At 41.4% G+C, this 16,316-nt stretch overlaps 2 protein-coding genes across 2 annotated transcripts; both read right to left on the reverse strand.

Annotated features, from left to right (window-relative positions):
* Positions 1 to 7,642: 7,642 nt before the first annotated feature.
* LOC114434825 (hydroxylysine kinase-like) lies at positions 7,643 to 12,799 on the reverse strand. Its single transcript, XM_028404240.1, has 5 exons — positions 12,632 to 12,799; positions 9,365 to 9,670; positions 9,119 to 9,261; positions 8,741 to 8,921; positions 7,643 to 8,433 (listed from the first exon to the last, which is right to left on the reverse strand). The coding sequence occupies exons 1-5, from the start codon at positions 12,633 to 12,635 to the stop codon at positions 7,994 to 7,996; spliced, it is 1,074 nt and encodes a 357-aa protein (XP_028260041.1). The 5' UTR covers positions 12,636 to 12,799; the 3' UTR covers positions 7,643 to 7,993.
* Positions 12,800 to 13,597: 798 nt separating this feature from the next.
* Positions 13,598 to 16,147, reverse strand: LOC114434709 (hydroxylysine kinase-like). Its single transcript, XM_028404057.1, has 5 exons — positions 15,880 to 16,147; positions 15,257 to 15,565; positions 14,982 to 15,124; positions 14,677 to 14,857; positions 13,598 to 14,583 (listed from the first exon to the last, which is right to left on the reverse strand). Exons 2-5 carry the CDS (start codon positions 15,558 to 15,560, stop codon positions 14,141 to 14,143), a joined length of 1,071 nt encoding a protein of 356 aa, XP_028259858.1. The 5' UTR covers positions 15,561 to 15,565; positions 15,880 to 16,147; the 3' UTR covers positions 13,598 to 14,140.
* Positions 16,148 to 16,316: the final 169 nt, after the last annotated feature.

Consider the following 16,316-nt stretch of genomic DNA (forward strand, 5'->3'; position numbering starts at 1 on the left):
GCAGGAGGATGGGTCAAGCAAACACAATCCCAAAATGAGCAATCAGGTGAGGCACTAACAAAGGGAATATCAAACAAGGAAACAGCAGGGGAGGAGAAACAGTGCAACCAAAAGGCAGCACAGAAGTACTGCACTGGGATTACATGCAATTTATAGACGTGTGCACTTAAAAGTATCACTGGAGTGGAGTCACGCCTGTCAGTTACACACACGGTTATGTTTCTGCTAACTGAACATATGATCCTGTTGCCTGATGTCATCTGAACATAATGGGACCAATAAAGTTGCTAAATGTCAGATTAAGAAGAGGAGGTGGAGTCGGGGTTCAATGTGGTGGACTTTCACTCAGGCGCCCCCTCCATGGGGAAAAATGCTCACATGTTCCATTTTCAAAGAGTAAAACTGACCTGATGTTACGTTTTCCTGGTGAGGATGGGATAATGTTTGTTTTTGTTTTTTTATCCTTTCATGTGTGTTTTGAATAATTCATGCACCCAAGATAACAGACCAGCCTTGTCCCTGAAATGCTAAATAAACTGAGCTCGCTCAAGTTCCCACAGCTTTGTACTTCAGTATATTCAAAACTTTGTCAAAATACAAATGATCATTAATAAATGATCATCAAAATCCCCAAAGCAGAAGAATCCCACAACTGAGACAACTGTGGATGGATGTATAGTAGGAGTGAAGCCATCTAATACTAATGTCTAATACTAATTTAAATATAGATATTCAGCTCTTAAGTATCACTCACACAGGTTCTGTACTTGTGGTAAAATGGAACAACCATGTGACCTGTGCAGCTTTAAAGTGTAACTTGAGGAAAAAACATTGTTCTCTTCAGCTCTTATTTAAATAAAAACTTGACCTGAGTCTTGACATGAGTAATCAGTCTCCATGTGTTTTCATTTATTCTAAGTAAAAACTCTCTAAACACCAATGCAATATTAAATCTCTTGCTATGATGCACATTATTTGCAGTTCAAAAGGTGGTAGTGGAGCCAAGGCCGACTGACTGGCTCCATGCTGCAGGAGAGCCTCGTGGGTACGCAGTGTTCTCCGGTGCTGGCTGAACAGAAAAGTGAGGGAGGGCCAACAACAGACCTCAGCGGGATTTTTGCATCATGTAGATGGGTGTGAAGGGTCAGCAGAGGTCACGTTGACCCCCTCTCGCTCTTTCCCAATGATTCACAGTTTTAATGTCCACACCTCCCACTCACTCACTTCTCTTTCTGATCTCTTGCCATTTTTTTCTCCCTCCACTGGTGGTGAGCTCTTTCCGTCTCTGTCTCCACCACCATTGACTCTTAGACGATCTATCTGTAAACACATGCACACATATGCGTCCGTAATTACACGCACACGGGCCAAACATCACACAATCACATCAAGAGTCTTATCAGAAACATGTGTCCTGGGTGGAACATCCTTAGATCTGTAAATGAATACAGAAAGGAATCAAAATATTATGCTCTCCCTTTTATAAGTGCTGAAAAACTAATGAACAACAGCTAGAATTAAACTGTCTAATTTCTGCTTCCTCGGTCTTGCCAACAGGCGGGAAACAAAAATCAACCCCTCGTCACCTCAATTTCTCCCCTCAAAGTGTGAGGAGATTTTGCAGAATTAGTGGAAATTAAATGTTGAAGTTAATGCCCATTTTATCTAAAGACAGGGCCTGTGACAGACACAAAATATCAGGGAGTGCTGGAGAAAACTCTGCTCCTGCCACCCTGCACAATCTTATATTATTACTTTATTGTTTCAGCATAAATGGCTTTTCCTTCCCTCGGCTTTTCTCTTAATTTCTTAATGTCTCTTCTTATGGATGGCATTTGTCAAATGGGCGAGAGATAAACACACTTTTCAGCAAAACATTACGCCTGTTTGAGCGCCAGAACTTCTTGGACTTGATGTTACTCCTCTATTTTTATTTTTAATGACGTCAAGTTCAGTTTCTCTGCGCCAGATTCTCTTGGAGCAGCTAATGGGAGGCTGTGCAAACTCACTGTCTACTCCCTCATCATCATGTAGTATGAGGGGTGATTGGTAAATTTGCGGCCTAAAGTAGGAGAAGAACCAGTACAGGCCACATTACAGGTCTTTGAGGGACTGTGCAGAGTGCAAGTTTGACATTTCTGGTAATTCTGATTCATCTAATAGAAAAGACTGTTTTAAAGACTGCACAAGATCAACTTTTACGTAGTCTCACTGACTTTACCGATGGTCCTGCAGCTGGGTGAATAACACAGAGCTGGGTCTCTCCCAGGAATCCACAACAATCCCCGAATGATCAAGGTGTCAGCTCACTGGGTCTTCTTTGGCCTGATCAGAAACAGATACAGCTTATTGTCAAATAACATTGTTGAGGCAGATCCTAAAAGCCTGGCCAGCCTTTGGAATTCTTTTTCTATTAAATACATCTGGTCTCTGTGGATTTGAGCTGGATTTCTAGAATAAATGCATTTAGATGCAACTGGAGAGAAATACAGCCAATAAGGAAAACACAGCATGTGACGTAGGTACAACTGACTGTTGTCGTTTTTTTCATAAAAACCTTTACAATACAAGCTGTTAATAGCATTTCTGCAAATATTTTTGATTGACAACAAAAGGAATTTATCACTTGTACGATTGGGTTGTACTGAATGGAACTGGCAACTGGCAACTGGCAGTTGTTGTTTTTTTTTTCAGAAATCTGTAACCATGGTTGTGATTAGACTCCACCACTTTCACTGTTACATTTCTGTCTTAAACCCCACGGTTATCATATGAAGAGGGAGCTCAGTGATCATCACACTGGCAGCGATGAGGATGATGGTCAGTGCAACTGTAGACCACAAGACACAGACACAAACACACCCACACCCCAAATCACTCCACCTACGTGCTGACCCATCTTCACTTACAGTGAGCCATATTTTTTATAATGCACATGCTGATCCACCCACACAGCCACCAACTGTACCTATTCACACAGACACACACACATCCTGCAGAAAGCTACTGAATATACTTAGTGTGTACATTTATATTCAATGTATGTATATTATCTTTTATAGTTTAAGTTAGACCTTTTCTTCCTTAGAATCAGTTACACACTTAAAGTTGCACACAAGAAAAAGTCGGGCCAGACATCTGCCTTAAATCTCAGGACACACTGCTGAATCTGATGGATTGTGCTTGATTTCGGGAATCTGTTCCAGTGAATCGCCCACATCTCATGTCACAGTCGATCCAAAGTCCACTGAATCACAAAGAGTCTTTACATTCAGTCTGAAGACACAGTTATAACCTCAGTAAGGTGACTCTTCAATCAGCTCTAAACACAACGTATTGTAACTGTGACTGTATCTAGTGCCACGTTTGTTACTTTTGTCCTTTTAATTCTGTGCTGATCTGCTGGTGTCTGTAGGCACTCTGAGCCTAAAGATGTAAACCATGTGCACTGTTTAGAATGACTGGAGGTGGAGGAAAAGTAAAACTTTAGCAGCTGTTATAAGAGCGCATCAGGCAAATCTCTGTAAATTACATCAACAAACACCATCTTTAACAAACCTATTATCAGTATTATTATTATTATTATTATTATTAGTTGTTGTTTACCATCTCCCTGTCTGCACTGGGATTCCTGCACCTTTCACACTGGACAAAAAAATAAGCCACTAACACCTGGCTTTTGTGTACATAGGAAAAGAGTCCAATCAGCATTTACTCCCTGGCCAAATGACTTTGCAATACTCACAGCACCAATGGAAACATGACACCCTGATAAAGATGTACATAGTATTTTTAGCCTTGTCTTGACTGAAACTGCAGTAACCATTAGATCTTTTTTCTATATAAGTTAGTGAAATGTGAAAATACAGTATTTACATATGCTTTAAAGTCCACAAGGACAGTGCTGTTATACCGTCCAATAAAACACACATCACAAGGCTTCCCCTTCAGACAAACTGACAACAACAATCACTTCAGCTCTCCTTTCCAGAGGGAATCATATCATATATCAAAAAGCTGCAGAGGCGTCAGAGCCAGCGGTGAATCACCAAAGGGCTTTCTATGATAAGATGTCGCAAAACCTCACCAAGAGATTGGAACATAACTGATATGAAAAAAAAGACATCCTAAGAAGAAAGTTACTGGTTGGTGCACAACATGCTCCATTCAATTAACAGGAACAGGAAAGTAAAGTTAAAAAAAGCTAAAGTAAACTTTGGATTGGACACTGACTGATGACATTTCACAAGACTGCAAGTTCAGACAGGAAGGCTGGTTGAGAAGGGCCTCTGCCCTTAAATTGCCCTTAACCAGAGACTGGTAATCTGGCTTCACATTGTAGGTGCAAAAACAAAGTTACTCAAGTAAATATTGTGTGCTTCTTTTTTTGTGATATATTGAATTGACAGGGGAGTTATGTGTCCACTGTATAATATAGCTGTGGGGCATGTGGGGGTGTTTGAAACTATGTTTAAGTGTCAGACATACATTTTTCCGTGTGGGCGAGTCAGGATCACAACACCAAGTCAGACGGTGTCAAGAGTCTGAAAGGACAGGAAAAAGTTTTGAAAAAAAACACATAAGATTTCACTTATATCATTAGAAAGTTTGTTGAGGATGATTTATTCACAGTATTCGGGTTGTCTTGATCTTTACTGCTCTGTCCACTTATATTATGTTAGCAATATATCTGCAGGAAGATTTAAAATATGATTGGACTGAAGCACCAGGGGTAAATAAAAACTAACAGACTCAGCTGCCATCAGTGGAAGGGCTCATTATGAAGCCTTTTTTGTGTGTGTGTGCTGCTGATATTATGAGACAAGAGGTTCCACTTTATCCACTCCCCACTGTGAGCACAGTTCAAGAGCATTAAAAGCGTACACTCAGTTTTGGGATCATTATCTCATAAGCATGGAAAATGGCTGAATAAAAACCGAAACAGCACTCCAGCTGTAACATTTCTAACTACAGCAACCATCCAAAAATATTTTCAACCAGGAATACACTTGTGTACGTTTATGCATTTTTCTCAAGTGGCAACATTTAGGGCTGAATTGGCCACTTGAGGCTGGCTCCGAACACTGGCTGAACCCCACAAACCCTCATGGTAAAATCAACAGAACTTATCTGAGCATATATGTCCTACTTTCTTTTGATAATTCAGGTAGTCAGTTTCTCTGTGGAATCAGACAACTTCCTTCTCCTCCTCCTCCTCCACCCACACACACAGTCACCCTGTGACTCAGTCAGCTCAGATAATCCGGTCTGTCCAATCGATTAGCCATCCCTCTCCATGCACCTCCCTAATGTTGGATCCCTGAGAGGCCGCTGTGCTTCCCACCTGTTCGGTGCAGATAGGCCGTCACAACGCTTGTTACAGCAAATGTGACGTCCACTGAAAAGCGACACGTGATAATGTGTGAAAGTTGTAATGAATTTATGCCAGTAGCTTCCTTTTTTCTCTCCCATTGGTGAGTTTTTTTTTTTTTTTGTTTTTTTGAATGTCTGATTGGGAAGAGTTCACAGTAGCAGACTGAGAACCGCGTCCTTCTAAGGAGCCCAGATGCTCTGAAATGAACTGATAAGACTGGAGAAGCCACCGAGCTACCACAGCAGCTTACTAATTGAGGCCACTGCCTCCTCCGCAGCTTTAGTCCCAATTGTGTGGAACATCTCCTTTGTTTTTTTTTCATGATTTTAGTGTCTGGAAGCTATTGTGATTACGTTTCTGTTGGAAAGTCGTCACACTTTAGAGGTGAACTTCTCCTTGAAGTGTTCTTTCTTTTGAATACAAATGAAAATGTTCTCAGTTATGAGAAGATAAAGAAAGTAATTAGCATAATTCAGCCCTCTATGTCAACATCTAAGTAAGCAAAGCTAATCAATAAATGTTAACTGCATACATAATTAAGTAATGGACACACACTTTTGTGTAAAAGCAAGTGAGTTCAGGCCCTTGACAAACTGACAGCAGAGAAAGACAGAGGGACCCATTAGCTTTGTATCAACTCTGACATGCTGGCCACTATAGATCATGCAGCCATGAGGCTAATATGCATTACACAAGAGTCTGTCAGGGGCCCACGGAGTGGATTAGTGCTAACAGGTCTGCTTGGCAGCAGCAGAGGCCTGGCAAGGTGTCCGCAAGCGGTATGTCTGATGAATATAAAGACAGAGACTAACAGTTGTTTTCAATAAAACAAAAGACGTACAACCGAGAAAGAAGGACCACATGTGCCTACTAAATATGTGTGTTATTTTACATTTTGACTCTCACAGCTAATCCCATGTTTCAATGTATGCACCAATATCACAAAAACTGAGCAAATCATGCATTCGGCTGCATTCAAACAATCCAGGTGATCACATTTAATAACAAATCCACCTCCACTAGAGGCAACGTGTCTGCAACAACAACAAAAATGATATGATCTATGCATTTTAAAGTTAATTGCCATATATATGTACACTAACAAGTGAAATGTATGCCATATTTCTGAGCTAGCAGACTAAAATAAACCTTCAGAGCAATGCTGATGTTCAAATGTTGTTTTGATCAGGTCTCAATATGCAATTCCCAGCCATTTGAGGGGCCAACATGAATCCAGATCTGACCGCTCCTCAATCAACATCCATCCAACATCACCACCCAAAAATCTGACATGAAAAATGAAAATATTTTCTGTTTCCAGGATGGCCTGTGCCACTAGACCCATCTTATTTGTTATTCAATGTTTTTTTTTTATGCTTATTTTCAAAAGATTTTTACCAAACCTATATTTAATATCTGGCGGCTGATGGAGCCACAATCAGGTGGAGACAGAGACGGCTCAGTATATCTTCAGTTTGCATGGACAGTGATTCGTTATCAATTCACTCCTCACTTTGTTGGAGAGATGTTTTCACACCGGTAATAGTGAAGAGTTCATACATTTGTACGATTGCTGTCAGTTTTCATTTCACTGTATCACCTCTCGATTTAAAAGTCCATTTGTGTATCTATAAAATAAATGCAGGCAAAAATCCATCCAACTAGCAAGATGAGAGAGCTGGATATATTTTTTCTGATGTTTAAAGCCTCCACATTGGTGGTCTTTGGAGTGTAAATTAAATTTCTCTTCTGTATTTAAAAAAAGAGTTAAAAAAAGTGCAGAATAGACCCAGTGCTCTGTTTTGAAATGCCAAGAGGATTAATGGCACTGATAAGTGAGGTTGGAGTATTAAGCTAAGTCCTTTGAGTGTTGCCATTTCTATCCCAGCTACAATTTGTGGAACGTGAATTTAAAGTATTATAAAGACAAAAAGAGAGAGAGAGAAAAGACGGACTGCAGCTTGTGTGTAGGATACAGTGCAAAGGTTCGCCGGTGGACTACGGTGAAAACAGACGGAGAGCAAACGTGAACACAGGCAGACATTCACAGATGCACACTGTGACTTTTTCTGCATGACTGGAGGTACATATCGCGAACTGCAGCGGGGGCAGAGGGCAGATGGTGCCTTTGAGGTGGGAGGCTGAAATGTGGGAAGGTAGATGAGGTGTGTGTGTGTGTGTGTGTGTGTGAAGCCAGGCTCTGGCTCTGGCGGAGGTGTTTGCAGCACAGCAGCACAAAAAGGTGAAGATGAGAAAACAAAAGATACATTTAGGACTATATCTTGTTTAATACACTACGGCTTCCTCATTCCTTCCTCACATTTTTCCCCGTTGTGCACAATGATGTACACGTTTTTACACTTTTGAAAAGTCCAAGTTCACATGGTTTTCCACAAAAGCTGAAATTTATACAATTATACGGCAAAACATGAAGTTTCTTCACACCTCCCAAGAATGTCAGAAAAATAATTACAGAGTTTGTCATGATGAAAGACGAGGACAGGGAATGGATGGGGTGATACTGCCATCTAGTGTTAAAGTTTTATCACCGTGGCTGTCTTTATGGAGGGAGCGTTGTTCAAATCTTTGCTCTCTTTGACCTCAGGCATTAAAACACATTCACTTCTCTGAGTATGTGCTGGCATCTGCGAACCATTTCTCTTCCACTTGTTTCTTGCCCAGCTCCCAGAGTTTAGTCAGAAGTCTGGTCCCATTTTTGGCCGTAGTCATGAGATACTTTCTGTTGTCTGGATATTTTTGGACGTTGTGTCGTCCATAAACCAGAGACTGGCACAGCCTTGCAACCACCAGAAGGAAGAGGCAATCTCTTTCATCGTCGTTGAGCGGAATGACGCTCTCAAAACCTGCTAACACTGCTCCTCCAACATCCATAGGACTGGGGTTCTCCAGCATCAAGTACATGATTGATATTGCCACTTCATGCACATAGTATCCATTCATGAGCATAGCAAAATCCAGGATACCTGACACCTTATGGTGACCATTGTCAAGAGGTGTGACGATGATGTTGTGATCATTCAAGTCTCCATGTATAATTCCTGTGAAAGACAATGAATGAGACCCCGTCAAACCAGCTCGTACAATCCTGATTCAGTTTATCTGTATATGTATTTCACTATACAGGAGACTTACTGTGACTCGCTGCATGCCTTTGTACTACACTTACTGTAGAGCTTTGTATAGGCTAAAGCCACTTCCTGCTTTGTCACTGCATTGTTGGCTGAGGCACAGAACTTCCCATCAATACAAGCTAAACCAGATTAACCTACCTGTGTACTCAGAAAATAACAATAAAAGTAGATAATACAATAATAATCCAGAAGAATACAGCGTAGACGAAGGTACCTTTTCTGAATAAAACGATTTTGGGTTCCACGTATAATTTATACTGTCCAATGGCAGCTTTGATCACGTCTTGCAGGGGATCACCATCCATCACTGACAGGTAATTTTCCACCAGAGGAATATTGGATAAACTCCAAATGACATCATCACGCTGTAAGATGTCAGAGTCTGGAGTCATCAGCTGCAAAACAAATATTTCTGTATGAATCACATTAAGTTCAAATTGCCCTTTAACAAGGGGTAGTGGTCATTGGGTTTCTACAAACAACACATGCCGCCTCAGTTAACCACCAGAGGTCACTTAACAATAAATCAAAGCTCTGAGAGGGGAAGTCTTCCTGAACAAAACATTTCCAGTGTTCTTTTAATAGAACATACCTGTTGGAGAGTCTTATCAAGAAACGCTGCCAACTTGCCGACATGATAAAGATCTTGCAGTGTGACTGGAGACTGTGCAACGGGTTTTCCAGGCAAATAGGACATCAGCCGCACACAATAAATCTTACTGCCATGTCCGCAGTCTGATAAGGTAGGGAAAAGAAGAAGTGCAAAAAACTTTTTAATAGCGTGGGAGGTGTGGGCCCTGACTGTGGCTCAGTCAACATGTTGTTTTATCCTTTTTACCCATTTCCTCCAGGCTCATGAGCTCTCCTGTAGTAGTGGGCATGACCATCTGAGTGGGTACTCCATGCTGCTGCAGTAAGGACATGGCCAGGGTCTGCATCGCCATCTGGGCGGGGTTCTTACTGTCCTCTGAGTTCATGATCTTCAGGACATACTTGGTGCCGTCACCGTCCACCACCAGGAAGTTTTGGTCAATGTAACTAGGTAAGGTGAAGATCTTAGTGACTCTCACTCCATATAGTTGCAGCACCATGTCTGCTGCTTGCTGTAAGGTGAGTGTGGGCCTTGGTTTGACATCTGAAGTGTCTGCACGAAACACAACACAAATATCAATGTTTGATATCAAACAGCGGCTGTGTCCCAATTCAGGGTCTGCATCCTTCGGAGTGCGCATTTTAAGGCCGCTTACGTCACAAAGCTGCGCGAAGGCTGTCCCAATTCGCCAAAAGTCGAAGGGTCCTTCAAATGCGTCCTCCAAATGCGTCCTCCTTTTGCCTGAATTTGGAGGACGCATCGCTACCATCCTTCGTGGCCTTAAATATCCCACAATGCTTTGCGGGCCTACTTTTTGTCCAATAGTACAATGACGGACCAAGCGAGCAGCACCGGCAGGAGTGCCGAATTCACATTTAAATGTAAGTAAAGAGCAGTAGTTCGAGAGTTTTAAAATGCTAGTAGTGACAGCGGCATTAAAAAAATGAGTTTTGTATTTACAAACATGACGTCCTGTTGATACGAGGCGCTGTAAACTAAACGCTTTGATTGAATGTTGTTTCTTGTTGTTTACTGTAGTATAGTATAAAGTATAGTTCACGTGAGGAGCAATATTATCGTTATTATATCAAACGGTCATTCTGCCTGTTGTCATTTTGTTGAAGGAGGAGCAGAGAGAAACAGAAGAAACCTGACAATTGATAACGGAGGAGATGAGACTGGAGAGGGAGGGAGAGAGAGAGAGAGAGAGGGAGAGAGAGGGGGAGAGCAGAGAAAGAGCGGACAGACCTCAGCTCATTGAGAGGATGTTGGACAGCAGTGATTTTTATGTTCTGTGTTATTTAAATGTTACTTATTAAATTGTATATTAAATCGTTCTTGTCTTTGTGTTCTTAAACTCTTCTCACCTTGTTACATCATGTGTTTCATTACCTATTTATAATTGAAGTAAACTTTTGAACAACTTCTCAGTGGCCACAGTAAATCATTTATTGTTCTGTTATGTACAATATTTACAAAGACACAGAACATTTCTAACTATTTACCAGTGGGCATTATGAAAATGTACAGTTTATTATTTATAAAAGATCAGCAGAAAATACTATTCACAAAGAACATATATATAAATGTTTGGCTGAGCAGGAGTCCTTGGTGCTGCTGGACTGGATGATGCCACGATGAAGACCTTGGAGTCCTCTGGCTGTGAGTGGGACATCATCTGGGGGAGGGGGGTGCCTGTCTCCTCTGTCCACCACATCGTCCATCAGGGTTTGCAGAGCGGACGATCGGCGGCTGCCATGTTACTAAAGATGTTTTTAAAAAGGGCAAAAATAAAAATAATAACTTCAACAGAGCGGCTTCCAACGCAGCTTAAAATATGAAAAGCTATAAAATATGTATCCTCACCCTCCAAAGGTGATGATGGTCAGTACACCTCCTCCAGGACAGACAGCTGGTCCTGCAGGGAGCCCCACTCTCCTCCACCCAGCAGTAATTCTCTGGTGTAGTGACAGACCTGATGCTTAATGACACATTAAAGCAGTGGTTTCAGGGTTATTTGCAGGGTTCTTACACATTTAGCTATTTATTTAAAGTATTAAAATTACAAACAGACCCTGTATCAAGTCTTACGATTGAATCAAATATAAATTACATTTAATCATATTTGTCTATCTACTGGTTATATATCTAGCGTTTGCTCAGTAACCGGTATATTAATTATGATCAATAATATGGTTAAACAGCAGCTTACCGTCACCTCCCCACTGCGCTCTCCCAGCCTGAAGAAAATGAGCCGTCACAGGTTTTGCTGCCGCTGGAGCCGCCTCTCCTCTTCCTCCAACAACAAATAAATATATTAAAATATTCCAAATGTCTAAATCCACACTGTTGTCCCGCTTGTTGTGTAGTCCGTGTTGTGTCGCTGTCGCTGCTTTTGTTTTTCCCGGGGCAAAATTTATGACGTCGCGCCACAATCAGGAAGTGATTTGAAGGCCAGACCGTCCCATTTACCAACGGTGGAGGATCCTCCGGAGGATCCTCAGGAGGCCGCGTCCTCCTGAGGATCCTCCGGAGGATCCTCAGGAGGACGCGGCCTCCTGAGACCGCGTAGGCTGCGTCCTCCGAAGGATGCAGACCCTGAATTGGGACACAGCCATAGTTGACGTGACGCTGCCAACATGGCGGCGGTCATCACGTCCTGGAACCTCCCACTGAGACTCAAAACGGCTCTTCAGAAACAAACGGGTGACGTCACGGAAGCTCTGTCCATAGTTTTTACTGTCAATGGTTCTTACAGTGAAAGTCCAGGAGTCCATGTTTCACCGATCATGTCATCACACCAGTTTTTACACTGGCTGCATGAGATGTGTGAGTTAAATTGAGATTACTGTGACCAATAAACTACACCACTGCATGACCGAACTGACATCATAATGATTCCAACATTATTAAAGGGTTTAAAGGCACTTTTTTTATTTTGAAAGCTTTTTATTTAAAAGTTGATCAAAGTTCCAACCTTCTCCTATGCTCAGGTTTTTCGAGTAGTGTGTTTCCTCCAATAACAGGGGCTTGCTTAGCTTCAGAGATTGCGTAATTGGCCAGTTGGGAGGAGGCAGTGTGGGTGACTAAAACGCATGGAACTTCCTGGAAAGCCAACAAAATCTTTCTAAGAAAAAAAGACATCCGATAGCAGATATCCTGCTTAGCGTGCCACAACTAAAACCTTTTGTCCAGATAATCATTTATATCCATAAAGACGCATATTTCACTGTGGATGACTGATCAGCATAAGGAGACAAAGTGCACTCCTGGAATCTCTATTTTGTTGTATATGAAAAACATCCATGACCAGCGTTATAACAATGACCAATTCTTACAACAATTCTTCCATCTGTGACCAAGACTTTAAAATGATAATAACAGTCTTTATGCCCCCATATGTCATATGCTAAACGGTCAGAAAGTTAAAAGAGGCTTTAATATTAGCTTAATAATAGAAAGGAAAGTGTTTGAGAACATTCCTGTCATTTAACAGAAAACAAGAGTGCTTACCCATTCTGCTTCAGAAGATACTGTGGAGCGACTGAGAGCCTGTTGACTAAATGTAAATGTCACCAGCACTGATGTGCTTATTTGTGGAGAATCTAGTCAAACCTGATCCAACTTCTGAATTCAAGCTCTCCAAGAAACTGAGCTCACCCTGAGCTCGGTTTAAGCAGAAAAAATTGACAGAATGAATGAAGCGAAACTGTCTTCATGGTGGGATGGTGGGGGGGGTCATCACTTGTTTGTCTGCTCTGACTTAAGCATGTGCTAACTTGTATAAATATGTCATGTGCAACAAAAGAGAGTTATGGTGAAAAGCATCCAAAGTAAATTCAGCACAATCGGAAAAATAAAAGCAAGATTTTGGTTCTTTGGAAGCAGCAGCAGCAGCAGCTCAGACTTTTGCAGTTAATTAAGTTAATAGAACATGTGCATGTTTCCTATGAGCCAAAGAACAACACTGTGGAGTGTATGACAGTGGGACAACAAGTAAAGAGGCTTCCTTCAATTTACCGTCAGAAGCTTCTTTCTCACATGACTGACTGCTCGTCATTTATTTTATTAGGTTTTTTTGAGGTTAACCCCACTCAGTGAGGTGTTTTGTTTGTTTACACTGTGTTTGTTCACTTTTGGCAATTTAGTCGCAACCAAATGTCATTTTTGTTTAAATGTTCCACTGAAGTCATGACCACATGATGGCAGTATTACACTAGATTTTATCCAGGTATTGAAAGATCTATTATAAGGGGGCTGTGGGGTGGAAAGGGTTAAGTTGTACAGCCTGTCAGTATGATAAAATGCTCTCAATAGCAAACAATGAATTAACATGAGGTTTTTATTGAAATTTTGCTTTGACAGTTTGTTTTGTTTTTGCCAGAGCAGAAACTCCTAAGGCATGCTTTACAAAACAGACCAAAGATCAAACTTTTTTTCAAATTAATTATTTACCAGATTAACTGATTGAGACAATAATGAAAAAACAGGACGCACACATTACACGCACCACAGCCAGCATACAGTCCTTAATACAGCTAAGACCATAGAAAAGTGTTCATATGAAGATTTTGACCCAGCTGGTGCAAACAGCAGTATCAGCTAAGGTCACTTCTAGAGTTAAGTGTATTTACTGATTAAGGCACTGGATCCTTTGTACAAATATAGTTCTTAGTGGCGGCAGACGGGAGCTCTAACACCTGCTGCACAGGCACAAACATAAAGACATAAAAGAGAATTTAAGTTTGAACGCAACTTAACCTATATTAGAGAACTAAATATGTATTCATTCCTTCTGTCCGCAGTTTATAGTGCAGAACATCATTTAAACAGTTTTCAGTGAGTGGAATAAATGTTGTGATTGCACCGTATTAGCAAAGAGAGTTTAAATCCCCTCCAAATTATTGTGCCAAGTAACTCAGAAGTGACAAGATTTGTTAATCATTGTTATTTGTCTGTAGTACAGGGTCACGGAGGGGGGCTAGACCTTAAAACTATTGATCATTTCAAGACAGGCCACCCTCACTTCCTGTTAGTGTACTGAGCTGCACCTTCAAACCACACCTTTTCCACCTCCTGCTTTCCAAGCTCCCAGAGATGCCGGAAAATATGGACACCCTTCTTTGATGTAATCATCAAATACTCTGCGTTTTCTGGATGCAGGGTCACAGTATAACGAGCTAAAACCAAGGACTGGCAGAAGCGGGACAGCACCAGAACGTACAGACAATCTTTCTCCGCCTCGTTAAGAGGAAGGACGCTTTCCCACCCTGCCATGACATGTCCCCCCACTTCAATGGGTTTAGGTTGGCCAATCATCATGTACATGATGGTGATGGCGAGCTCATGGATGTAGTAACCTCTGTTCATGTCCCCGAAGTCAAGAATGCCAGAAATCACATGTCGGTTACTCTCATCTGGTTTCACAAGTATGTTGAGATCATTGAGGTCGCCATGGTTAATGCCTTATAGAAAGGAAACAAAGGAGCTACTGTTGTCACATCACATCAGTGACATATCCAGCCTGTGGTGTTCACATAATTAAACATCATACTTACATTCGCGGAAGCTAGAGCGTTGTGGGATCACAGATGTTTTGTACTGATGAATAACAGACTTCACAGCCTCCTGAAGAGGATCTCCATCTAACACATGCACGTATGTCTCCAGGAGGGTGACATTTGACAGACTCCATATGAACTTCTCCCTCTGCAAAATGCTAAGATGAGGGTGTTCCATCTGAAAAAAGGAGGAAAAAATACAAAATAACCTTTATGTTTTGTCTTTAAGCAACTTCTTTAAGGGACATTTACCCTTTATATAAATCAATGCTCAAGTTTCACATGACTTGTTTTTATTGTACCTTTTGAAGGATTTGATCCATTCTAGCTGCTGTCTGGCCAGTTTCAAACAGTAACTCCGATGTTAAAGGAACATTGGAAATAGTGGTCCCAGGTAAATAAGTCAACAGCCGCACCAGGTACTTCTGACAGCCATAACCACAGTCTGCAATAAGTAACAGCACAAAAACCACATCTAAAGATCATAATCTGATGCTGATGTTAAACAGAATCAGTTGATTTTGTTATGATTCATCGAGAGGATGAAAAAATGTATGAGTGCGCAGGAGAATAATACCTATTTCTTCCAAGCTCATGAGCTCTCCTGAGATGTTGGGCAGAGCAGTTTGAGCAGGGAGTCCGTTCCGGTGAAGGATGGACATGGCAAAGGTCTGCACCTCAAATATTGTGGGGTTCTTACTGTCCTCAGAGTTCATAACCTTCAGGACGAACTCTCCACCCTCAGCGGCAGCCACATAAAAGTTCTGATCATCATAGCTGGGCAGTGAGCGGATCTGTGATGGGGTCAGCCTGAAGAGCCTCTTCACCATCTCAGACACCTGAGAGTGGCTGAGGTTGGGCTTGGCATGTTTCACAGACATTGATGCTGAAGGCAAACCAACATGTCAGAGAATTATAGTTATGCAAGCAAGTTCAAAAAATAAACACATCTGTTTTTATATGCATATAAAACATGAACAAGCTGAAAACTCAAATCAACACAGGTGAACTATGGGTCAACTATGTTCTAAAAGAAGGTGTTTGAGAGGTGAAAGTCTCAACTCTACCTCCGTTAACTCGGTGCATGCGAGAATAAATGATCAAGGTCGCCATGAATGATCTTAATAAAACTACAAACCCCCCGCGTCCAAACAGCCTGAATACACACAATACTGAATACAGAACACCTAAAACAGTTACCTGTGAGGTTGGTGACTTCTTAGCCTTTGTATCAACTTGCATCTGATAACCAAAATCAGGCTATGCGCAGATAAATCACGCCTCTTCCGTGGGACCCTGTGGAACCTTAACTCGGACAAACTATGAATTATTTTAAATTACCTGGACTGCACATACATCTGACAACCTAAAATATATTAATAAATAAGGACAGTCGCTGTTTGTTGCAAATATATTGAAGAAAGACCGGTCGAATGTCGCATATGTTACGTCATCATAAAGTCTCTACTGTTGAACCTGCTGCCCTATATATGCTGCTGCCAGAAGGACGCTTGTTCTATGGCCATGTTTGTGCGTGACGTAAATTATACGCGACGAAAGATGTAGTCCACACAAAACTACATATTTCTTCAACATATTTGCACAAAAAAAATCGCATTTTTGCAGTGTACAGACAC

This window comes from Parambassis ranga, chromosome 4 (genome assembly GCF_900634625.1).
Source record: "Parambassis ranga chromosome 4, fParRan2.1, whole genome shotgun sequence".
Lineage (NCBI taxonomy): Eukaryota > Metazoa > Chordata > Actinopteri > Ambassidae > Parambassis > Parambassis ranga.

Excerpts from the sequence above, each read along its gene's own strand:
- LOC114434825 (XM_028404240.1), bottom strand. Across the intron at positions 9,262-9,364 it reads CATGAGCCTGGAGGAAATGG|ACTGCGGACATGGCAGTAAG; the intron begins GTAAAAAGGATA and ends CTACCTTATCAG. Across the intron at positions 8,434-8,740 it reads AATCGTTTTATTCAGAAAAG|GAATTATACATGGAGACTTG; the intron begins GTACCTTCGTCT and ends TGTCTTTCACAG.
- LOC114434709 (XM_028404057.1), bottom strand. The coding sequence starts at position 15,560 with ATGTCTGTGAAACATGCCAAGCCCAACCTCAGCCACTCTCAGGTGTCT. Across the intron at positions 14,858-14,981 it reads TGGATCAAATCCTTCAAAAG|ATGGAACACCCTCATCTTAG; the intron begins GTACAATAAAAA and ends TCCTTTTTTCAG. Across the intron at positions 14,584-14,676 it reads ACGCTCTAGCTTCCGCGAAT|GCATTAACCATGGCGACCTC; the intron begins GTAAGTATGATG and ends CCTTTCTATAAG.